This window comes from Pygoscelis adeliae, unplaced genomic scaffold (genome assembly GCF_000699105.1).
Source record: "Pygoscelis adeliae isolate BGI_AS28 unplaced genomic scaffold, ASM69910v1 Scaffold256, whole genome shotgun sequence".
NCBI lineage: Eukaryota > Metazoa > Chordata > Aves > Sphenisciformes > Spheniscidae > Pygoscelis > Pygoscelis adeliae.
In genome coordinates, this window is record NW_008824996.1 from 344,350 (window position 1) to 370,917 (window position 26,568).

A 26,568-nucleotide genomic window follows, 5' to 3' on the forward strand; every position below is an offset into this window, starting at 1 on the left:
GACACAATGTGCAGGCGTAGGTTTTTCAGAGCCCAAAGGCAAAGAGCTGCCTGAGGACTCTGGTTTTTATAGATTAGGTATGTCTATTGCATCTTTGTACGATTCCCCTCCAGTCTTTAGTGGGCTTCATCTTCTAATCATTTTTCTACACCAGCTGTTCTTTGAATAACCTTCGACTTACTGAATAAGCTCCCATTTTTCTTTATACATAATTTCTCTTTTTTTTTTTTTTCTTTTTTTAAGATCAAGTCTTTCTTAGGGAAAAGAAAAAGAACAAAACAAACTAGAAAAAAAGAATTTAAATGACAATGACGATGATCATTCTGCAGCCAGGAAAATTATCAAAACTTGCTGGATGTCTAGCTAAGAACATAGAACAGCACACTTTGCTCATGTACCATTTATCACTATGTTATAAGCTGCACATGTTTCTGACTGATTCTATTCCCTAACCAGACATCCTGCCTTCTATGTTTGTATATTTATTCCTTTCATCATGAATCACCTTAGAGCTGCCTTTATAGAATCTTATATTATTGATTTCAAAAAAAATCAGCAATTTATCAAGATCTACTGTACAAAAATATTTCCAGATCATCCATTGTGGTGATATTACCAATGAAGAATATGTTTGACTCAGTATCAGTCTAAAAAGAACAGCAAAGAGAGACATTGACTCAGATATTTATTCTATTTAGTGGTTTTATGTATTTTGTTTATGAAAATAAAAATATTTCCATGGAAGAAACTCATCTAAAAGTTGCTGAAATTATAAAATTTAATAGTTTCATTAAATTTTAATATTAATAACTTAAAATAGTCCAGGGGGGGAAAAAAAACCTAACACACTAGTTAATAGCTTGTCATCACCTCAAACAGTGAAATAATCCATCAGTCCTGTATGTACAAACTTTCCTTTGAGGATTAATTATACATAGAAACTAGGATTTTCATGCTTTCAAAATCAGTAAGTTTAGATCATTGTTTCTTATAAGGATCTGAGGATTTTTTTTTCCCCCCAAGCAAATAACTAGGGTTTCTCTAAAATATTATTAAACAAATTTATAAAATTTTGCATTGTAAAGGATTGAAGGAACAGCACAGGTTCTGACATTAGAAGGACATACATGTGCAGCTCTTCAACTTTTTTGTTCTGGTGGTTTTTGTTAACACAGTTTGTAACTTCAATGTTTGGCAAAGTTTTGTTGATACATTTTCCACATTTTCAATCCTACAACAGATAAAAACCCAACGCTTCCAACAGAAACAGCTTATAAAATACCCCGTATCAAAAATAAGGTGATGCAGAGAATTAGTATGATATGCATTGCTCTACAACTGCTATTGCATATTCCTGTCACAAAGGCGTTCTAATCACCAAGCCACCAGTTGGGTGAAGACTTCCTCCCCGCTATCATTAGCATCTGCCTCTCCACAGCTGAATAGGAGAGCTTTTTTATAATGATTCTAACATAAAAAAAAGTTCAATCTCATGTTTCCAACCTGGTCTCCAAAGTCCTCCGGGAACTTCCACAGTACCACTGGATCTGTAAATAATTGACAGACAGCATTAATCAGAGGCAAAGGAACAGCGTATTACAGTCAGAGTACATTAATATTAAAGAGAGGGTCAGCTTCACATCAAGCTTTGAGGCAAGTGCAAAAATGTATCTAAAAACCAAGGAAGATACTGGATTATTAAAAAGACTTATTTCATATTTATGAAACTGTATGTTTATTGTTTTACATACGGTAGCAGGTTATAATGTACCTAACTATTTTCATATTCAACTCTTTCTTTTTAACCTTTGAGTACTTCATTTTTAAGCAGGTGTTCAATTTTCACATTTTAATTTAATTAAGAAATAAAGTGATATAAAACCTCTTTCCATCCAAGGAAAAAAAAGATGTAGAATGATAAGAAGGGGAAAACAAAGAGCTCTATGAGGTATAGAAAACTGTCATTTATGATTTTAAAGATAGTACCAATGTAACCAGCACTCCCAAGGAAGAGTTTAGAAGAGCTAGCACGTTTGAGTATTTTCTGTCCAGAGCCATTTAAAATCAGCATTTCAAGAATATCTTCAAGTTTTCGTTAACCTATTATAAACTGTTAATTATCAAAATAATCAGTGTTATTTAGGCTATATATTCATCTACAATTAAAATTATTTTGAAGGCATCTAACACAACGACCTGAACCATAACCTTTCAACAAAAAACGAATTACGCTCTTCATCCCCCCACGGCTTTTAATCTCCTGCGATACAAAACCTTCCCCAGGAGCTACTGTTAAACCGTGTCACAAACACCCATGAAGCCTCACAGCACTTCTATACAGCAGATTAGCGGCAGCATTTGTCCACGTGCTAAAAGTGAGGCTACCCGTCTTCCTGCAAGGGAGACCCGGGTCGGTGCCAAAGCCTGGGCTAGCGGGAGAGCTCTCCAGTTTCTGCCCGTGTCCTAGCCAAGGTCAGGCGGATCCTCCCGCCGCTGACCACGCGGCCGGCAACAGCTCTGGGTGCCGCAGGGCAGTAAAACGAAGGGGGAAACCCGCCGGTGAGCGCCGGGGGACACAGCCTGATGAGAACCGCAACCTGCTGGCTACCTCGGGAGCTGCTGGGATTCCCGTCTTCTGAGGAGCCAAGATCTGGGACACGTATTCGCATTTCCACTTCGGTCTCTGACACCAGCACTGTCTGATAAATCAGAAACTTCCTCCTTTATTGCTACGTTTTATGTCAGAACCAGAGGGTTCGCCACTTCTGGCAAAGTATGGAGGTTTCTACTCTTCTTCATCCTCCACGTACGGTTGCTGCTGCAAATGGAAGCTTTCAAGGAGAGGAAACGCCATTGGTGATATTTTCATTCCCAGCTGCTGATTTCAAATCCCACTATTCAACGGGCAGCTGCTGCGCCCGCGTTCGCCGCTGGCCTGCTCGCAAGGAGCTGGAGACTGAAGCCAGCATTCCTCCTCCCCTCTGGGCCAGATGTTAAACCAACGGTGGAACACACATACTGAACGTGTTGCAAAATTCAACTTGTCAATCAGCTCAACCTAATTTGGACCTAATTTTGATCTAATTCAAATCTAATTTACATTTTAGACAAAAATGTAGCCATTTGACTCTTCTTACTGGACAAGCACGTTTTTGCTCCTAAGAACATCTGGGGAGGGTTCTGCAGCTATTATTTATGAAAATGCCTGTGTTTTGCATGAGGAATCTTCCTCCATCTACTATGGGGAGCAAGAACTTCTGGAGGCAGACATGAAACGAGATAAGATGCTATGTTTATAAAAATATGAGAGCTAATAAATACAGTTACTTAAAACAGAGACTTTTTTCCCCACCTATTTTGTGTGTATTTAAATCACAAACACATCTGCGTAATGACCAGATACACGAGGAGTTTGAACATCTGAGCGCCTATACTGTAAGGAATCTCTTATTTTTATTCCAATTTAGTATCACAAAAAATAAAGTTATTATATGTCAACAGTGATCTCTGATAAATTCAAGGAGCAGCAAGCATAGTAACAGGTATCAAATACTCAATGTTAAGTAATTCATAAATCACTTGCTAAAAAACCCCCGGAAATTGTGCAGAATCCAAAAAATACCTTAAAAGAGCTTGCAAATCTAAGGCCATATGTCCACAAGCATTTGAAGCATAAATTTCTCTGCAAAATGAGCAGAGAAATCTCCACTGCACTCCCACTACCAGCTACGTGGTGATCCTGTACCATCATCCCTCTCCTGCTGCTGCAGACACTTCCACAGCTACATGGCAAACCAGATGAGGGAACTGACCAATTTCAAACCAACTGTCCAGAATTTTTCAGGTCAGCGTCAGCTAGATCAGTTCCCCAAAACCTTTGGGTTTGTGCCAGAAAAAAGGAAGGAAAAATGGGCGATGGGGACTTGCGGTGGGAAGAAGGCAGGACTGCTTCACCCAGCAGCAATCTGGCCTTAAGCATTTGCTAGACCTCATGAAATACAAGTTGGTTACTAGCTATGTCTATTCCCATTTCTTATCACCTGTTTCTTGTTCAGAACTTCCCAAGTCTTGCTGTACCATTTGTAGTTGCTTCTATTGCAAAACTCGAGAGTTATTGTCTGCAGATAGGTGCGCGGACCCTTCTGCAGCAAGGCAGGCTGATGGAGCATCGGCAGGGAGGAACGGACTTGGCAAGCTCGCCTCTTCGTAGCAATGAAATCGGGCGGATTGTTTTGGCAGATGTGAAGTACAGTTACATGGGAAACATTTAGTATATTGAATGCTTTAGCCACACAATAACAAAATCACCGGGTTTTCTGATACTTTGCTTTGTAAAATGTTTAACGTATAAACTTCTCAATCGGAAAGAAATTTAATTTCTTTCTTTTGCTGTTCTTAGTGGAAGTATAACCGCCAGGCTTCAAAAAAGGAAGCAGACTGCAACAGCAAAACCTCCAACCGTAATTTTAAAAGGTCACAGTCAGGAGCAAAGTACAATCTCAGAATTAAGCAAAACTTGACTCTAGGTAACTTGGGATTGGGGTCAAAAAATGGGTAAAACTCACACCTCAGCGAGGTGCCAACAGAGCTGAACAGCATTTCATAGGAGCGCCCTTTACCTACCGGCAACAAGATCAACAGCTCCAACAACTTCTTTTGGCGCCCTGATATGCTAAACGGATATAAAACCTGCAACTATAATTTAGTGTCCTGCTCAGTTTGCTATCTTCACTTCATGTTATTACGGCGCTCTCGTACTACTTCGGTCTCACTTGAAAAAATAAAAACAACTCTAAAGTAAATTCCAGTTCACTGAACTACAGGTATAACAACATCTATTTTCATATCATGAAAGGATATTTATGTCATGAGAGGATAATTAAATTCATGTGATCTAAACAGGCAGAATAATGCTCTTAATACTCCTTCATGAAAACAAAAAAGAGCCAACATTTAAAAAAATATTCCTAACTCAATTCAAGAAAAACATTCAGTGCTACATTCAGTAAAAATTACACACCTCCAAGACTTGTCCAACTGCTTTGAGCTGGGTTTTGCAGCTGTTATTACTGGCTTTTAACTGGTTATTTTAGTAGGTACTTGCCACACATTTATTAAGTAAGAAAATCTGATGTGGCTTGTGCTTCAAAAAGAAATGTCACTATACTCTTTCTATGCCTTCACTCTCTGAAACCAAACCCTAACACCTATAAAAAGCCTTGGGATTTTATGATAATTATCTGAGTCAGGGATTGGGCTTTTTTCAAAAGATTATGTTTGTTTCTGCTTTTGGAGCTAGGCTCAGGCAGCATCTGACACATCTTTGTGGCAACTTCTCACAAGTGCTGCAAAGGGAGAAACAAAAGGGTACTGATTTAGAAATAAAAAGAGAAAGTATAATCCGATTCTGCAACTTCATGCACTTTATCTTCAGATTTACAAAGACTGAATTTTCTTTTCCCTGAGGATTACTTTCCAGATACCCCATCTGATCTGGCAATGTTAGGTCAATTTTATGCTGATTTTATGAGTGAGAGGATGAGAATCCCTCAGAAATAGCTGTTGCTATAGCCGGCTGAGGAACTACCGAGTTTCTCTAGTTTTCTTTTTCTAACAGACTTTTTGGGACAAACACTTTACGCCAATTCTAAGTAAATGTAGTAGTAAGAGCAATTTGTTAAGTGCACATGTAAAATAGTTTGTGCACTGCATGTGTAAATGTCTGTACTGTTGCATGTGTAAATAGATATATGCATGTACAAGTATCACTTCTTCCTATGCCTACTGCATCCAGGACAGACATTTCTTATAAAAGTACATCTTGACACGTGCCAGTAACGCTTGAAAATTCCTTTGGTAAATATCCTACAGCATTGGAAAGTACGTCTCCCAGGAGCAAACCTCACACTGCTGTGAGGCTGCAGCTCATGCACACGTTGCTAGACATAACTGGTGATATTTGACTTATTTGACTACATTTGCATCATTTGTGATCATGTAAGTCTGTACATATTTTAAAAGAAAGTTTTTTATTGTGGCCCCTGAGGGCCACAATTAGAAGCAGATGCAACTCTTGGTACAAGTCAGAAGAGAGACAAGCATGGAAAGGTTTGTTGAGGGACCAAAACTTAGAGTACAGTATACTTGATACAAAGAGAAAAGCGACTCACATGCAATGCTTAAAAACAAAAGTATTCAAAATGTTGCAATCTAGAACTGCTCCACAAGAAAAATGCAGGCAAGTATGATATATACTAAGAGAAGAGGAAAACATCTGCATATCCTCAAGGTAAGTAGTTCCTCTCCAAAATCTACTCCCACAGAGGTAACTTCATAAAGCATGTAATCCATATTTTTAGGAAAACCACTTCTAACACATTTTAACTGCTGGAACAAATCTAAGCGTATATAAAAGTATTATTTCTCATGACAGAGTAGATAAGCAGTGCATTTGGAACTATGAAAAATAAAAAGAGAGAAAGCTTTCTGAGTGGTAACTTTCCCAAAATTTCAGTAGTTAAATATACTCTAAAATATACTCTAAAAATACTCTTCACAACCATTAAGCTTGCAGATTATAAACGTCACCCAAAAATACAACAGGATAAGCTAATTAGCACACATTCAATTTGGTAATGGAACAGAAATTACAAACACATGCTGAGAAACATCATCTCAGGTAATTCTCTTGATAGCAAGAAAGAATAATTTCAGACAGAAAAACACAGCTAAGGTAAAATGAAACGGGTTAATTAGCTAGTCCAATATTCTGCCTGGAGAGGAGGAATCTTCATCCCTGTGGGTTTTACGGAGAAGGATAGACAAAAAGACTGCCAAGCAGAGTTGGTCATGTCTTGGGACAGAGGAATGGACTAGATGACTGCTCAGTATCCCTACAGCTATATTTTCTCTGATGCTGTAAAGATATTCTTTGGAAAAAAGCTGTCAGTGCAGAAGGGAAAGAAGAGACCAGGGCCAGGAGTTATGGGGGTGGGGAAGAAACACAGTGAGGAAAAGGAAGGCAGCAAAGCAAAGCTTACTGCAGACAGTTCTTCTTTCTTGTCTGGAAAAAAAAAAAAAAAAAGAAGTTGTTCCAGACTGTTTTTCTTACATGAACACGAGAATGCAGTTAATAAAGCTGAAATGATATATATCATTATCTCAGGGAACAGCTTTATAAACACACCTTTAAGCAATAAGCAGAATTGATTTTGCTAGAATAAGTAGTTTTCAGCAATAAAAAAAAATCAGTTCTCTAAACCAAGTTTATAATACTGCTATTGTTCAAAGGCAAGAATCTGCTACATACTTAAAATAATTTGACAGAAACCCACAACAGTAATTATAATGATGCTTTTGTGTCCATATAGAATTTTATTACAACAGTGATTCAGAAACAAAATAAGAGATGAACCGTAACATGCAACCCAAGCGCTTTCACAGATGAAATCATCTGATGAAAAAAACCAGCATTCACATAAAAAGATCACTTCTTGCAAAAAAAGACTTCTGTATATCATATTAAAATCTGCTTGTTAACAGTTTCATACACGCAGTGCCAGAGGTGCAGTAGGAAGGGGAGGCACTGCTGTCAGGAAGATCTGAGTGCAACAGTGGTCTTCAGCTCACAGGTTTGGGGGATCAAAGCGGAGCACCCGCCAGCAGCTGGAGGAAGAGCAAGATGCCACGGAAAAGAGGGGAAGAAGGGAATTACAGTATTTTCCAAGCATCAGTAATCAAAAGAAAGAACAAGGACAAAATACACTGAAGCAACTTCATAAAAAAAGTGAAACTAAGGAACACTCGCTAACTTCTCTGGCACCTAAAACCTGTCAGATTAAAGACGATATGCAAATGAGGGTGCCACTGTAGAAAATACTTGAAAGTACACTTTTATGCAAATCATGTAGTCCACACATTTTTTTGCTCATCAAAGGAATAACTGAAAGAAACTTCTATAGGACCGTTAAGTCTGTTCTTACTCTAACTGTTCCACAGAAAGCTTATTGCAGAACGCAACCGCACTCTTAGTCTTTTCATAAAAGCAGAAGAGAATGTATTTACAAAATTATATCAAATCTTAACAATCCAGCACCTTCAACTTCTTTATTCACACTTTACCCACTAATGTGCCTTCCTAAATTGCCACCACAGTTTCAAACAGTTGCTACTTCAGCAAATAGCAAATGAACACAAGGCAAAAAAACGCTGCACCGAAACAGGTATGCTCCCCTGGAAAGCTGACTACTTCCAGCCGAAGACCGGTAAATTGAGTGCTTGACCACTGACAATTTTACAGAGCTAAATACTGACGCTTTGCAACCATGTCAGTTACAGAAAAATGTAAGCGAGTTTCAGGAATTACATTTGCCAGCTTTTCCTGCTATATATTAATACACTGAGATTTTTCTGGGTGCTTACACATTTGAGCAAGGTGCTGAACCTGGACTCGCCTTTCAAAATAAGCCACAGCGTGGCCACAACGCAGAAGCCCAGTGTCTCCTGTCGCCTTTCCCTTCCCCGCACCAGTGGCCTCTGACTTGTCTTCAGCTGATTGAAGATGATGAAGAAGCTGTATCTGTACTTCTTCAGCAAAGCTTATAATGAAAAATTGTTTAGGCAGTCAAGGTACCTGACTCTCACTGGCATTGAAGGAGATACTTGGAGCATGTGACTTTCAACATTTTTCCTTTTTCTCATACAAAGTAAAGTGTGAACTAAATGACAACAGTGTCAAACAACACACACTAAATACTGCCCTTTAAGAAAGTGAAAATGGAAAATAACATTTTAGTAGCCTGCCTCAGTTACAGTCACAGTAGCTGTTGCCTGTAAGTCTTCATGGTTGCACATCTGCAAATCAGAAATGTGATTTTTTTTACATCAGTGCCTTTTCAGTCAGGTTCAGAAACATAATTACAAAGACTGACTCCTCACAGGTAAGATGAAAACGTCTTCCTCCTGCAAGGAAGCTTTTCCTAAGGAAACTGCTTTTAACTGTAGCTGAACATAAGCTGGGCAGGCTCTCAAGTAAGCTGAAAACTATCATAGTTTAAAATAATATCTGCAGGACTTATGCTTGAAAAATGCCCCAAATTATAAGTAATCCAAATTACTCATAGACTTACCAAGTGGCTCAGAATTTAATTGAATCTTTTCACAGACATGGAACTTACTAAATGGTTTCAGGATACCAGTGCTCACACCACATTTGTGGAAATTCAGAATTTTGTTTCTAATACATGGGGAAAGAAAGAAACAATCCACAACCGTAAGAGTCACTCGGCCTTTAAACAAAAACCACACACACCACATTCTTCTCTACTCTATGCAAACACAACTCGCATTTGAAGTCAGCGGGTCCAACTCAGTCGCTACTCGCAGCATTACAGCATCACAGCAACTCCACAGCTTTTACATGCAGGTCAGTACTTGTTAATACAAAGTATTAACAGCTCACAATCTGTATTGAAGTGTGTGAATCTGACGTCTGTACGTCGCACTGTAAAGCCACACAACAGATTTACTGATTGCAAAGTTTACCATAAAATTGTTCTCAAGTACTTCTACTTTTAACATATGTGATAACGGTTCCTCAAAGTACTCAGAAAATCAAGGATGCGGAAACAGTGCGCAAATATTGAACTCCAACTAATCACATACAAGGTTCAGCCTACCACATTTTAGAGATGCAGTGCTTTGTCCAACAGCACTACAGGTTTTGGACCTGACAGTTCCTCTGATTTTTCCAGTTTCCTTGTCTGTAACGCACTCAAACTGGGCAATAAGTACTTTTTTTCCTTTTATGAGCAAGTAGATGGTTAAAACTTCCAGCCACAACTTGCTATCTCCTTCAGAGCTGCAGATCAATCCCTTTTTGCCCAAGAATTTGTTACCACTGAAGTACAGAGCAGAAAGTCATTTCAGCTAACTAGGGACAGAAAGAATGGGCCCTTTTGGCTGCAATGCTATTAGCCATGCTTCAGGATAAAACCTTAATCAGGGTGAGAGTTCATTGCACAGATAGTGCACAAGTAAAATGAGTATGTTCAGCCTTCATTTGGTCTCTTCTCAAGATAAGCAGGAGCTTCTTCTACCTGCTAAGGCTGTAAAATGAGCTTGTAAAGTGTGGCAACAACTGTATGCCTTTTGGAGCCGCAGTGTTATTTTCCTATTTTTAACTTGTAATCGTGAGTGAATTACAGCTCATGAAAATGAGGATCTAAGAACTAAGGTAGCAAAAGAAGAAGCAAGTGAGCACCATACATGCCTTAAGTCATTGCTAATGTTTGAAGAAGGTTTACAAAACAAAATACTTCTGCTGTCACTGGGTCTCCTTCAAAGAAGTTTCAACTAGACAGGCTGTGCAGTGATCTAATGAAATGAACAATAATGTCTGAAAGAGAATGAACGTAATTGTACGTTACAAAAACATAGCTTCAAATTCTCTATCTTTATCCTGCTTTCACTCTCCCATTACAGTTAGTGTTGTCTGTATGAAATTCAAACCTTTCACATTTTGCTTAAGGGCTGTGGTAGGAAGGGATGGAAGTAGAGCAGCACTGACAACCGGGACCTGGCCTGGCTGTTTCCTACTCCTCAGAACATCTACGGCACCACAACTGAAACACATCTGAGTATGAAAGCTTTAACTGTATCAGACAACATTTCATAATTTTATATACATACCAATCCGCTACAAATCAAATTAAAACAATCAAACATTCTCAGTTACACAAAGCTGTAAAACCATAACAATCACATTGATTAGCCATAGCCTACATATATAGTTTCCTACATGTGTAAACAGTTCAAAGATTTAAAATAATTAAAGTATCTTTTTAAAATACATATTTTCTAGCCTATTCTGATTCAGTGTTCATTTTTATCTTTTTTCATGATACATTAAACCAGAATAAAGGTGAAGGAGCACTGATCAATAAGCACAAATCTTATTTTGCCTCTGCTTTCCATCTTATACCAAATCCATTTTAATACCATTGGGGGGGGGAAATAAACTCATCAGTCACCTGATGGAGTAATTCAAAACTTAACCAAACAGGGCTAATGGGTGAGAATTGAATTGAAAACACCTTGACAAAGAAAGCAATTTCTTTTCTTCGCACTCCTCAGAAGCTGTGGGTGATCACCGTAATCGAACCATCAACAGCGAGGGGCCATCTGTCCCAAGGGCCCTCCATGTGAGCAAGAATCAACAACAAAAAATTTTAGAGGCTGGCCCACATGCATTCAGCCCGATTCATCTATGACAGGCAGCATGTAGCTGAAAATCAATGTTTTGACGTTTTCCACATACCAATCCTTAAAAGTCAACACTAAACTTTTGATTAGAACAAAACACAAGAGTAGGTTAAGAGGTTGCTTACAGAAAGATCAGTGTTACTCCAACAGCTAATAAACCTCTAATCAGATGGGAGTCTCACTCTATCATGAAGCACTCATGTTTCAGTATCCAATAGCCACGTTCAGGACAAAAAGAGTACATAAAACAACCTTTACACTAGCATTGATGTTACGAGTCCCCTCTAGTATTAGTCTGCGCAGCTACTGAAGATATTCTAGTCATTCACCAAACCACTTATACAGAATCCCCAAACCTTGGGTTTTTTCCATAGAAAACAAAGAAAACATTAAGAAAGGGTCTCCCAGAAGTTTCCGAGCCAGTGACCATGCACAATGCATGCTGAGAGCAAGGGGCTCAGGCTGACCCAGCAAAAGCACCGTGGCTTTGGCACCTGACGTCCTGGGGAACAGAGACCCCTCTAATCCCCACCAAGGACCTCCCAGGACAGGAGCAGAGGCTCCACGGCACACCCCTCCCAGGCGTGCTCCCAAACTGGGCACTTTTCCCTCACCAAGCCTTTCAAAGGGGAGCAACACACACAGCAGAAGGTTACTCCAATTTATTTCTTTGGTGGTTTCCTACTGGAAAATATATTGATCTTCTAATAAAACAAACTCTGACATAGCTGCACCTCTCTGCACCTTTCTCTCTAACTGTGTCAAAGCTCTGAAGAGTCACAAAGTAGTTATAGAGGGCAGCAAGAAAAAAAATTTATATTCTTTTTTGTTCAGCTTCATTAACAGTATTTGTCCCCCTTAGCTTCAGCAGAGCTAGAACATGGGCCGAGCCAGCAGTGCAACACGCTGGGAATTAGGAAACACACACTCCGATTTTCAGTCCTGCCAGTTACCTGCTGCATGACCTCGAGTAAGTCATTCCAGGTTTCCAAATATCATGAGAACTTGGAAAAAATAATTCTCTTTGATTCAGAAGAACATTTACATGCATAAAAAAAAGGACATTTCCATGTAAGCCCAGGGTTAGTTATTTTAAAGCACAGGCCACACATTCACATAAGGCAAGTAAAAGAAAGTTGAAGGGTTTTCTCACAGGCGTTTACAGTTACTCAGGTCAAAATTCCTAATTATTTGCCAGAGTGGGGTCAGTAAAACAGGGGATGTAAACGGCATCCCAATATACATAAAGGGGCTGTAACCAGAATGGTATTGTGTCTTGCTGCCCTGGAGGCAGGAGGTCTGGGTTCCAGTCTCTATGGGTTACTAATCCCAAAGCACATTCAATAACCAGGAAACTCTTCAAGACATTTCTCGATATCACGTACTTCAGTGATAAAACAGAAGAGTTATATTTCTCTACTGATTTCTAAAGTACTATTTATTCACAACAGCAAAGTAGGAGGGTGATATAGATGCATGATTTCAATTTACATCCCATTACAAAGTAACTATGATGTGGTTAGAGTGTAAAACTATATGCCCAATGCCTCTCAAATAAATTGTGCACAAAATAGTGAGAATTTAACAGTGTGATAACAGCAGACAATTATTTCGCCCTAATAGAAAAAGCTAAAGTTCAAAACAACACGCTGCACTCTCACGTCCCACGTGTGGTCAGAACTCAACACATCCTCTGTAAATTGAGCCTTTCCAGAAGGCAAGGTCAGAAGCCTTCTTCTCCCATTTCAGCAGTCTGCATTCAAACTAGCTGTCCTAAAAGTACAAGAATGTACGTCGGAAGCAGTTACATCAACGAAGGCACCCTGCAAGGTACACAGCTATGCTGCTGGATGGGGGAGCCCGACCCAGGCCCGGCTGCCTCGCTGATCGGGGTGCACCAGCCGGGCTGCGGGCTCTGGCTGGTGGTCGGTTGTCTGGTCACAGAGGCAAAGAAGTGGCCCAGAGAGCGGTTACTGCCAGTCAGGGCAGAAGGAAGAGAGGAAAGAGACCTGCGCGCACCCGGAAGAACATCGGGGTGTTTGGGGATGGGCAGATAAGGACGACAGGAAGGAAGACAGTATTATAGAAAGAGGGCCATCCATATGTTTGAACTGAGTATTTCTGCCTCTTAAGTAATGAAGGTCTTAATTTTACTTTCCAAAGAGCATTACAGCAGAAAGAAGTGAGATGAGAACAGGGAAACCATGAGTAATGCATGTGTATGCACCAGATATACAGCAGTCAAAAGTATTAGCAAGGGAAAAAATGATGATATTATTATTACTGATGTGAAAGAACAAGGAATGACTTATTAATAAATCAACAGCAGCATAAATTAAGGTTATGTCTCATCTAAAAACATTGATTTACCAAATAAATCTGATGTTAATATTTCAGAATACACCTATAAACCTGCACAACAGTAACAGCCATCAACACACAGAATGCACAAGAAGCTGAAATATATGACACTGCATGTAATATTACGCATCATATTACATTAATCTGTAAGAAATTTTTCATAAAAGCGTCTCCTCTCAACCACTGCCCTTCTCCTTGCAGAACCACCCTGTGTTCAGTGGTTGCACGAAACAATCAGATGCTATTATGTCTTCCACATGTTGGAGGGGCTGTACGATTCTAGCATCCATTTTGTATCTATTTCTCCAACTTCTTCCGTGACGTAGATCATTAGACAAACCTCAGGTTACCTACAAGCCCCACATCACTAACCACTTCTAGTCATTTCACACCCGTGCTCTGTCCTCCCCTATGTTCGCCATCTCCACTAGTAAGGCAGTACTGCTGCCATGGCTGCATGTTCACCACTGGAAGGCTTAAAAGGATGATCTGAATGATCAGTACGGTTTGGTAACAATTTGGTAACTACCTGGAGCTTTCCTCCTCATTTTTCCTTTTGTTTCTGGAAACAAAAGGAAATTCACCTCTAGGAGAAATAGTTGAGCTCTATTATGTATGTGAAACCTAGACCAGTAAGAGTGTACAGTTGAAATCAATGCTAAAAGGCTAGTAATTTCTGATCTAAACACAAATTTAAGTCATGACCAGATGGGCCCCAAGAAAATACCATTGTCTCATTGGTCATTTATCAGGAAAACAAAAAAGCTATGAATACTGAGGATTAGTCACAGGTGCCAACTAGTCTTCATAAGGCATAAAAATGAACTTTGTTTTCAGACAAGCAAATTCTTGTGCTAAAATACACTATGCTGCAGAAGAAACAAGTCATTAACCATGCACGTGCATTTCTCATCAAGAACAGTTCAATATGCAGCTAGATAAAAGAGAAGCTGCTTTGCTGTAAGATAACTAATTCCATTTTTTATTAATGAAATCTAACCATAATCACCTGTGCCGACAATTTCATAATCAATGGGATATGATGTATTTGTAAATTATGTCTATATAAAGTACCTCCTTATAGCACCTTTTTAATTAATTGTTTTGATAATTAGTAAGAAAACATACAGGGTACGAAAACACTGCTGCACCTTTACATAGAAAGACACACTCTCTCTCAAGCAAGCCTCAGATAACTCCTCCCTTACCTTGAGCCTTCCATCACTCTGATAAACAAAATCAGCACACTTGCCAGAGCAGGGAAAATCCACTCATTTCTGAAAACTGAAAAGACTAAAAATAGATTTGAAGAATTATGGATGTGCAAATATCACATCTTAATTTTAACAAGTTATCTCGGATGACTTGTTATTGGTAAAATTCTTCATTCCTATCAAGGGGACTAACCCGCTCTAGACAGAACAGGAGGCCTGTGAGCTGGCTGTCTTGTCCACGTATGTTGAAAAGCACATTCAGGGCAGAACTGGAGCTGAAAGCCCCATCCACCCGCAGAGGATTTCTTTTCAGGGTAGGTAAATTCCATGGAATAACATTCTGCTTAAAACTGTAAAGTATACCTCCTTTCTTCAGGGAAAAGGGAGAGTCAAGATTCCAGAAATAAGATCCTGTTCTAGCTCAAGTCCATGTTCATTTGCCATTTGCTTTCCCATGACCAATATACCACCTTAAGATATCCATGACTTAGAAACTTTATTTTTGACACATAGAGTAATATTCATCACAAAGTTTTCTACCACTGTAGCAATTAGGCAGCAAAAAAGAACTTGGCAAGGAGATACAAACTACATACAGCAGTAGTTTTAACCCTTTTTTTTCCTGAAATATGGACATGTTGCATGAGATACTATTCCAGAACATGACATCACCAGTCATCTTTCATAAGGTATAGAAGAGGCTTGGATTGCTTTTAAAGATTCCAGAAGAAATAATTACGGGGGAAAAACTGTATGTCTTGTTTTCCAATTTCAAATCCAAGATACTGGAAGGTCACCTACTCTAAAATGCATAAACCTTTTAACTTCTGATGCTTCCCCAAGGGCAAAAATGTCAGTCATTTTGGTTGAGAACACTGTTTTATCCTATTGAATTTGAAAAACCTAAAAGTCGCAATTCATATTGAACACTGCCTACTGAAAAAGTTACAAAACTAACCCATTAACAGCAAGACAAATAGAGTATAATGGGTTATTCATTTTACTTTCACTTAGTAACTATAGGAATCACCTGCACAGGTATGTCCACCAACAGCCATAATCCTAAGTCTTTCATTTAGAATTGATTTATTAAACAACTCCACGGATTTGACAAGCTCTCCACTAAAACACTGTATTTTGAAATCAGTAAACCCAAAAGGATTTCTAAGGATCATAAAGAGAATGAAGAGTCTTCTCTCCCATTTGAAGGTATGTCAGATCATGGAAGTACACTTAGTAATACCTTTCTGAGGATTTTACGCCTATATAACTAAAAAGAAGAAAGATGGATGTCTACACAAAATTGAGAAACAAAGGATTAAGCTCAGCCAAGGGTCAGAGGAAGCATGACGTCTGTGCTATTTCCAAGCACAAATAAAATTAAGCATGTACCAAAATGTATTTCCCCGAGTGCTGAGAAGTCCTGCCACTGACTGGCTGAGGAATGCTGGCCGTTACTGATCACTTCTCTTAATGCAAGGGGCCTAAAGCTGTCCAGGTCATAAGCAAATGTTTGAAGATGTGACATGTGAAGAGGGTCAACAACAAAGCCTAGCTTTAATCCCTTTGTGTGAAGCAGGAAGAGGAATTTACCTCATATATAAAACGCATCTATGGCCAGTGAAGTATAAAACTTCCAGAGGTGCACAAGCAAGGCATTATGTCTTCTTTGCTTTTTTGCATGCTGGGAGAGACCGGGAGGGAGGAGAGTCATGCTTCTCATGGGCTGGATGTAGTGAAGCACAAGAAATGGTTGTATGCCAGCCAGGGAGCTTTAACGCACCAAGTATATTAATCACCGTTGGTATCTTCTGCCAGCCTGAGTCAAGAGTAGCGTAACCAATTAGTCCAAACGGGTGGACCTGAGAATATGGGAGGCTTAACTATTAGTTAACATAAGTTCCATCATTTCTAATTGGATTGCGACTAAATTCCCAGCACTGATAATACCAAAATGAGATCAGAGGGAAAGCCTCCATATTCCCTTTGCACAAAGATTGGAAACAGCTCTCCCCTGCTGTTGTACAATAGCACTGACCACCCAAAGACCTGCGGCATTAACTAGAGACCCATCTCACTGCCTGTTGAACGCATGTGAGGAGGTTACTACTGTGATGCTTCCTTATGAACTTCAAAAAAACCAGTCCAGAAACAGTGGAAACAGTTAAAAGGCCACATGCTAAATGATGTTAATTTATGCAAAGGAAGATTAAAATTTTAAAAAATTAAGGAGCAAAAAAAAAAGGATCTGATCTGGGCTGGGAAGGAGGAGGGCAGAGTAACTGTACTTTTAAGGGTTGCTGAAAGATTCAATTTTCATTTGGGGATCTCTTCAAGCATTTGAGAAGAGAGAGCTATGCAAGCTCCAAACTCTGCAGCAACGCGCAGCTAAGCCAGCACACATCTTCAGGCTCACTTGCATCCCATCAGAACTCCTGTAACCACTCCTGACACTCATTTGCTTGACTCATTTTTGATAAACAAAGAGTGGAGTACTTGAAGTATTTTTCCCCCTTGTTCATCCCATTCTTCGGTAGTCTCTCATTTTATGGTCAGAGGTTAAACTGCTGACCTCTCACCTTCAAGGCAAGTTTTTCCCCCCTTCCATAAAAGGTTTTTCACAGTGTGCAGCATTCGGATTAGCCCCTATCCCCTTGAACAAAAGCTATGCCTTTGTACTACTGGTTTGGGCATGGAGTCCGTACATCAGAGGAAGCTGCTCCTACTTACCATTCACAATAACGATATTGTGAGGCCCCTCTAACGCCTCGTCTCTCAGTGTCTAGACTTTCACCCAACCAGCCAACAAAAAGAAAATCCTGTAAAGCACTCAACTGAAAATTAACTATGGTACCCTGTTGTGAACCTGATGAAGACGTTATTTGAACATACGGTAAAACTTTCCATTGTTTAACATAAAGATAAGAGAAAAACTTTTAGAGCCCTAAGCTTTGAATAGTCATAGGGATCAATTCACTCATGGGTCAATAAATGCATTTTATTAGCAAGCAGCCATTGCTTATGTGTGTCTTTAAAATAATACACAGATTATTAAATTATACTCAAGCACCTAGCATTCTGGCTATCTACAGAGACTAACTTTATACTCACTAAGGATACACTAAGGCAAAGCTCAAGACATGGGAAAAAGAAGTGTATCTTCCAGAATTAATTTAAAGTATAGAATCAGTATTGCCCACTGTCCCAGTTATCTTCAGCAATTAAAATAACAGAAGTATGGCAACAGAAATATTTTATGCTTTGCTGTATGGAACAAGACATGTAAGTGCTCAGCATCACTTGTCATCAAAAAAGGAGAACTCTGGGCAAGAAAGGGTATCTATAAAGTTAGAGTGCAAATAAACCATGGGATTTTCCGGGGCGGGGGGAACAACCCCACACTGCAATGACTGGTGTTTTGTTTGTTTGTAACACTTGCATTTCTATAGCAAAAGTAATACACAGTGGCAAGAAGTTTACTGAGGTGGACTAACATTAATAAAAATATATTCCTTCATCTTGAGGAAAAAAAATCCACAAGCAGGCCAGGAAAAAAAAACAAACCCTACATCTAAGCAATATTGTAATGTTTGAATAAGCATATGATACGTTGTGAATCACTGAAAAGAATTTACTTTTGCAGACAAATAGATGTTTGCATCTTTGAGGAGTTCTTATAGCCTCTCTTGAATGTGTATTTTGGAAAGAGTTCCCAGGGCTTTGCTAGGAAAATAAGCCACAGCTGAAGAAATGCATCTCTCTCACCAATTTCACCAACCTGTTTTGAAAAGAGAGCCAGAGTGTCTCAAAATAAGAGGCAAATGGATAACTGTTTGGCATAGGTTGCTTGACTGGGGGAACATGAGGGTGTTTGCTTCTTTTTGGGTTTTTTTGTTTGTTTTTTAAAGTGTATTTTGTGATGAAACAAGAAAGTGTGAAATCATCCTTGTCATAACAGGAAAACCAAAAAACACCCCGCATTTATCCCTTACCAGCTACCCCACAGGCCCAGGCCACAGCAGCAGTATGTGGAAAGCAACAGGACTTGAGAGCCTGGAAACAAACGCTACCGTAACTGCAATGCCCCAGCACGGGAATAACAGCAACCTCACTTCTCTCAATAGGTAGAAAAGGTTGGATTTACAAAGGCGGCAGAGAACAGCAGATAACCTTCTCTGTCTTCATGGAGTACCAGACGTCAGGCACATGCTACTGTCTCCCTCTGCCACACAGGACAGTCACGCTTAGGAAGCCTGAGTGTTTTAATGCTCCTTGTAATGCCCTTTAAAAAAAAAAAAATCCCACACAGGATAGCTGCTGTCATACCTAGAGACTGCTAGGTGTTGCTATCTTTAGCTATAAAAATACTTAAGTCAACCTCCAATGTGTTTTAGGCTCTGATCTTTCCTAAGACTGACCACTGGACCACTTACCAAGGAGACATGTATTGCACGCCACAGTCACCGGCAGCAGCGCCTGTTGCCCTACAGCAACAGCGCAAACACCCTCAGGCTTGTACTGAACTACTTTTACTTGGAGTTATCACACATAAACCCCACCATATCATCACTAATCTCCAGAAGTGATACAAAGAAATAGTAATAAAGAGGCATTGAGTATAATTAAATTGGAAAGGAAAATGGTTGCCTTCTACACCACAGATCGGATACACCTTCTGCTCCATGTCCACTGCACTCTGCCTTCTCTGCAGGCAAGGTCTTCTCAGTGCAAGACAGCAATGGATGCTCAACTTGATATATCAACATTCAATTTACTTTTAAATAGGCTGGCCAAATCAGTAACTACAAGAGGGATTTCTCAAATAAGAACTTGAGGGCATTAAATTCAAAACTATAGAATAACCATTTTTCTCTGAAGCTGAGTAGCGCTACACCAGAACCTCAGCTTCCCAAAACAACCCAGCTGCCACAAGAGAACAACAGCAGAGGATCTAGTACTATAATCCTGCTCATGGTACCAAAGAGCTTGCTTGTTTATAGGTATTCACTGTGAGTGGGATTCAACAAGATGCACATTTTCGCACATAGGTAGGCCGGTCTGAGAGGATATATGCAAACTGATTTTAGATAGACAAACATCTGAAAAGGAACAAATCCAGAGCATTAACCCAAGAGAAGGATAACAGAAACAGATTTATTTTCTTATGATTCATTACTATTTTTAGTTCTAAACCAGTGGGGAAAAAAAAAATACTAACATGGGAGATCTAAAAATCTGAACGCTTTGAAATTCTCACTGTGGCTAGAAGTAAAAATCCAAGATTCTTCTTCCTATACTGAAAATACATTTTGGGCCATTTTTATATTCTCTTCTCTGACCCCATGTTTAGCACCACAGCATCACACCAAACAGGAAAAAAATACTCTGAAAAACTGCACTACATGAGAGCAGATGACCTTGTGATTTGCAGCTTTAGAAACAGACATAGAACTCAAAAAGTTGTGGTTTGGGGGTGGTGATGTTTGTTTTTATAACTCTATATATTTATAATCTTGTTATGAGAAAGAGCAGTAACAATAAACAGCAGATTCTCCACCATGGGTAAAAGTGATGAAACACTTGCTTCCAAGCATGGGACAAACAAAAAAAAAAAAAAAAAAAAAAAAAAAAAAAAACTTGTAAATCATCGCTCTGTTGCTGTAGAAATCCATAACACGATGATACCTTGGATATTTCATGCAGTTATGACCACCCTCTCCCCAAAACCTAAAGATTGAGAGAAGAATATGAATTCATAGGTATGGAAAAGCACCTACCCATGGTCAGGCTCAACAAATTACACTCTTCAGGTTAGAGAGCCAGCTGGGGGGGGATAAAAGATCACCCATGGCACAAGTGAAGGTGAAAAGGAAATAACCACTCCCTATTTCTTGTAATACAAAACCTATAATCCAAATGAATCAACAGTAGCGGGTTTAAAACGAACAGAAGGAAACTCTGCTCACAAACTCTGTACCGCAGCCGCAGACAGGACTGCCCCAGGATGCTGCGGAGACCAAGGGTATAGAGAGGCTCAAAAACAAGCGTGTTTGCACAAGACAGGCCCACTGTTGGCCACAAGAAAAAACGACAGCTTAAACCAACTTCCAAACCTAAGCGGCTGACCACGGGTATGCACGCCAGAGAAAGGAGGCTGGCATAGACCAAGGTGGGCTCAGGCAGTGACACAAGGCACGCGGCGCCTGCTCCTGCCACCACCAGCACGTGGGTCGGGGAATGAACTCCTGCAAAACCTGCTCCCAGTTTTTCTTCTCTGCCTAGAAGGCTAGAATCTGTATTTTGACACATTTTCCACTTTTCTTTCAGTTAGAAATACAAGAACAGAGTCACACCAGGAACACGACCGCAAGGAGCGGGTCCCGGGGGACAGCCCTCCAAATGCTTTCAGTCAGGCCCATCCCCTCTCATCTGCGCTGAGGAAGGACAGAGCGGTTTTCACCCAGGGAAAAGGGGGGGCTGATGCTTTTGGAGACCACTAGAAAGGGGTAACAGCTTAGTTTTGGATCCACGCAGGAAAGAAGTTGCATCCAGTGCAGGAAAGGATTCGTACTTTAGACCGGGGGTGCAGGTGTTTTGTTCCAAGCAGGAAGCCTTGTTTTCAAAGACTGCATGCTGAGCTCCTTGCAGTAACATCAGACCTATTCTAAGCTGCCAGATCTGGAAAGCAGAGTTTAGCACATTTCAGAAGAAATTTTCTGGGTAATTCAGCCAGATTCAGGCCCTGCTGGCCAGTATCGCCAAAGCACTGCATTGCAACACCTGCTGTGGCTAACTTCAGCTGGTTTTATTAACCAGTGTTTTAACAGTTACGTGAAAGGGGACACATGCCTTTGCATAGAGATCACGTATGCATTAAACAACAAGTAATGCACAGGTAACTCATCTGCAATGAAAAACACCCCAGAATCTTTACACGTCCTGACGCTGAGAAGCAACATCTTTCTTTTGCAGAGAACTGCTGGAAGACTAATTTTCAAACACAGAAGTCTAATTTAAGAATACATTTCTGCTGTTCTTCAAATTACAGAGCATCTCCTTAATGAAAAGCCTCAGTCACAGCTTCCTCCCACATACACTTACACCCAAAATTAAAACCAAAAAATGAGAAGACAGCAAAATGAGGAACCAACTGCACTATAAGGGGATACTTCATTAAACTACTGAGCAAGATACTGAAATCTCATTTCTGATGTGCCAAGAAAAATTTATTTTATAGACAGTTATAAACCAAACACACAAAACACGTATTTAAGAATCACCCTGCACAGATGACTCGGTGGACCTACTCTGTCCTCTTCTTCATCTATATGCTATTGTTTACCATCTTGTTCTTTCTTATACTTAGAGACAAAATGACTTAAATTGTTTTTCATTCCTGACCTACAAGCATATAATCAAATTAACATCTAAAAAATTATGCAATATGCACCATCCTAGAAGCACCACACATAAGAAAGCAAACTACACACAAACGTACATCTAAAACCCTTCTTAACAATGACAGATACACAAAGAATTACGCATCTACCAACAATTTTGGGCTCTTCAATCATTTTAATCTCAATTAGCCAGTTACTAAAACTGCGTCAAAAAATGGGAGTTACAGTTCTACATGTACAAGAGGTAAGTTTTTACACTGTCGTACAATGCATGAGTCATGTCAAGTACCACAAAGCCCTGCAGCTAAATTTAAAAAGAAAAAGGTTACTGAATACAGTCCTCCAGTAATATTTGAAAACTACTTACGAAAATTCTGCCTACAAACTGTTCATTTTTTTCCCAAAAAAGGTTCTAATAAAGGGTAAGTGAATACATCACTTTTGTTTTGCTTTTGGAACGAAACTCTACAGCAGTTTTAAAAAAACCTGCACTTTAGTGTTTGTTATTTCTTTGCTAAATATACAGGAAGGCTTTGATAACAAAAAGAAAGCACAACAGATTCATCCGTTTTTATAGTTCTTTAAAAATAGATCAAAATATTGATCTATTTTTAAATCCTGTGTTTTACATAGAAAGTAATACTGATCTGGTATTAACAGAAGCAATCATCAGATGCTCTGAAATGCTACAAACACATTACGAATGTGGCAAAAGTTTCAGCTTGAAATAACAAGACCTCATAGTCTACTTCACTGCTCCCTGCACATTAACCTAGCTTTTACTGAATAAAAAGAAAGAACCAAAGAAACTCTGTTATCTTAAACATAACGCGTCTGTGTGGTACCTTGAACTCTTTGAGAACAGAAAGTTCAGCAATATTCTCCCCTCTAAAAACAAGCGATGCTACACACCAGCGCAACCCTAATCTGCTCCCTCTCGCAAGTCAGTCGTTGCTCATTGGATTTTCTTTCCACGTCTCCTAGCTGCTCTCCATATGCCACGGGGAGCCATTCACCCATTAACAGTCACAGAAACCTACTAGTTTTGCTTGGCCAGCCTTCTTATGCAGGACAAGTTTAGAGAAGCAAAGCAACGCTGGGGCTGCAGTACGAGGTGACAGGAGTCCTTTCAGCTTCCCCTGCCGCAAAGGGGATCAAAAGAAAGAGGTGCCAAATCACACCTCTTTCTTGGCAAGGCATCCAAGCCCCTAATGGTAAAAACAGAAAGCGGAGTGGGTACCATTCTCACAAATGCTATTCCTTGAAGAGTGACAAGGCAGTAAGTAACTAAGGATATGTTTGATGAGCGATGGGTAAATTGGCATGTAGTTTTTACCTATTAATTTACTGATTTCCCTGGATTATGAGTATCTTGAAACAACACCTCGTAAATGTATTGTTGCATCAGGCAACATTAACAATGTTTTAATGAAGCTTTTGGTAAATTTCCTACTTGAATAAAGCCTAGAACAATTTTCTTTTTGAAGTTACAGGAAAAAAAAAGAAGTTATAACTTTCATATAGATGTGGAGCTGAAGTGCTGCTGTGGTGCAAAGGTAATAACAATACATAGTCTTGTTTAACCTTTTCAACAGTAGATATTACAGCCCTTCAAGGAGGTCATGATCACAGTCCTCTCATATTTCATGATACAATAGCCTATCAAGAGGCTTTTTTTTTTTGGCTTTTTCTTTAAAGGTTGTCTACTGCTTAAATATGTTTAAATGGTTATACAGTAAATTTTCTGTGCTGTCTTACCCACCAAACTCAGATTATTTGAGGTGGAAGTGTTGCTTAACCACAGACTTCGCCCCCACTGGCTCCTGCTTGAAGGGGAGCTCATAAGAGGTGCTTTAACTACAGCCAAATACATTGCTAATTAAGGTTTTAGTCACCAATGAACAAAAACAAACAAACTTAGGTCATTTTCTGGTATTATAAAAATGTTATTTCAAAAAAGTATTTACTTCAGGGACAGGAAAAGCCAACACTTAGGAAAATTACGTAAATTCTCTATAATGCACTTATATCTTGATTTAAAGCAATGAGAACCAGCATATATATGCCATTTTCTTTGTGGCAGTTTCAGGAGCGCTCATTCCCTCACCATTACTTCAGTTACACCAACACAATTTCTGTGCAGCCATGCAGTAACTAAGACAGCTTTTGCTTTCTCCTAGCTGCCCGGGGAAAGACACACTACAGAACAGAAGACAGTAACGCTTACCACTGGCGCCAGAAAACTACTACCAAGAAACGCACTGTGCTCAGTATTAGTCACTCTTTTCAAACTCGAAGCGTCTATTTCCTGGAAAATGCTATTCAAAGACTTGGCTTTTCTTTGCAGAACTTGCCTACTGGCAAGTTATTAGCACTAAAGCTCGTTGATGTAGCCCACAGTGATGCATCACTTGGGCTTTCAGCGACATGATCCTGGCTTTCTTCACTCCCCTTTGGGGGTGACTGGTGCTTGCACTTCCTACTAACATACAGTATGTGTTTTACCTTTGTGCAATCATTCTTTTTTCCCAGTTTGGCTGAAGCTCAACATCAGCAAAGTCCAAAATGAATCTAGGATTTGCCTGGCCCTTACAATAGGGGGGGTGTCATCCTTTTCCCTTAGTGCTGCTAAGTCAAATGAAAACATAAACCTTACGCATGCAAAGGAGGAAGCATGGACAATAACAGGACACTCAAAAAAAAAAAAAAAAAAAAAAAAACCAAAAAAACACAAACCAACCCACCCACCCCCAAAAAAAAACCCCACAAAACAGAGCTAGCTCTGTAAACATTCCAGAGCTGAAAGATTTTGTATCCTATTAATAAATACTGAGGCATCTAGCCACAAGTTAGGAAGATATTTCATCTATTGTTTATAAAATGCCTTTCTCTGTTGACTTACGACCATTCAAAACCAGACTTGGTTGGTACTCTGTATGATACCATGGTTTGTACCACCACGCCTTTGGTGTACATGATCAGTTTTCTGGGCACCGGTCTAGAGGGGAGGATTGCAGTTCGTCATACATAAAGCAGATTCTATCCACACACCTGTGCATTCTATCAATGCCCATAACTTCTAACACAGCTACATATGAAAGACCATTCTTGTTTTACTGCTCATATATTTTATTTGAAGATAATTAAAAATTATATTATAATGTCTGAGAATTTCAGATTTGAGGAGTCAATTAGCCTATCTCAAAAAAACACAGTTTTCCATCACTGCTACATAGTAAATATTCTCTTAAGAACAACCTAATGAAGTTGAAAAAATTTATTTCAAATTCATCTTTCCCAGTCATCGGTGTTCAAAGTAGATCTGAGAATAAAATCTGGCTCTTTGCCTAACCCTGCATATTTGCAATACTCACATCATTCCAGTACGTCTAGTTGATACACGGTAGAGTTAAACAAAATCCTCCAGAAATGTTGGTGAACACAGTATGAATATGATAGGATAATTAAACTTTACAACTATGGAATGTGGTTTCTTTGGTTTCTAAGATGTATCATTTTCTTGTAACACATCAGTATTGCTCTTACACAGGAATATTAATTTAGGATAACACACAGCATATGCTATTATTTCTTTTTGTTTTACATATATGATATGACTTCTAATATGCCCATGAACCAGATTAATTGAATATATACTGCTGGGACTTAAAAAGAAAAAATTGAGGTCCTAGGACATCAATCAATAGAAAGCCACTTTCTCGCTTTCTGTAACACTTAACTGTTTCAACATTTATCTCAGATTAGGCAATTTGTATCTGTTTCATGATTTGCATTGCGTTTTGACCCACAAGCACAAAGCTACTATATTAACTGCTATGCTAAGTAATATAAACTGTTCTACATATCCAAAGCAACATTAACTAAACACAGGTCTAAAAAAAAACACCAAAAGAAAATACCAAAATCCCTTTGGTCTCATTGCATACAAAGCACTTCGAAACATCACTCTGTCTGCAACCACTGTTTATGCTGTTCTGGCACTTTCTGTCCTAGCAAGACTTTTTGTCTTGCTCACTGAAAGATGAATATTTCAAGACGTGCTGACAATTAAAACATACTGGTCATGCTTAGATGAATAATTTCTAGTGTTAAAATACACAGGAGCAGAACTCCGGTAGCAGAAGTACCCTAGTAGCATATGTCAGTATCAAGTTTCCTTGTTTATATTAAGCTATAAGGAAGAGTGTACATGATGAGACACAAAGCAAACAATGCACTTTTACCAGCTTATAAAATCCTATTATGTTTTTAAGACACAATGTGAGCAATTCTGATTTGGCTCCATACACAGCCCAGTTATGTTCCCAGCA

At 39.3% G+C, this 26,568-nt stretch overlaps 1 protein-coding gene across 1 annotated transcript in view; it reads right to left on the reverse strand.

The window, feature by feature from the left end:
- Positions 1 to 26,568, reverse strand: part of DENND1B (DENN/MADD domain containing 1B) — a 173,265-nt gene that overhangs the window by 122,076 nt on the left and 24,621 nt on the right. The window contains exon 3 of the mRNA XM_009326173.1: positions 1,504 to 1,547. Within this exon, the coding sequence (XP_009324448.1) occupies positions 1,504 to 1,547 (44 nt within the window). The remainder of the gene's footprint in view (positions 1 to 1,503; positions 1,548 to 26,568) is intronic.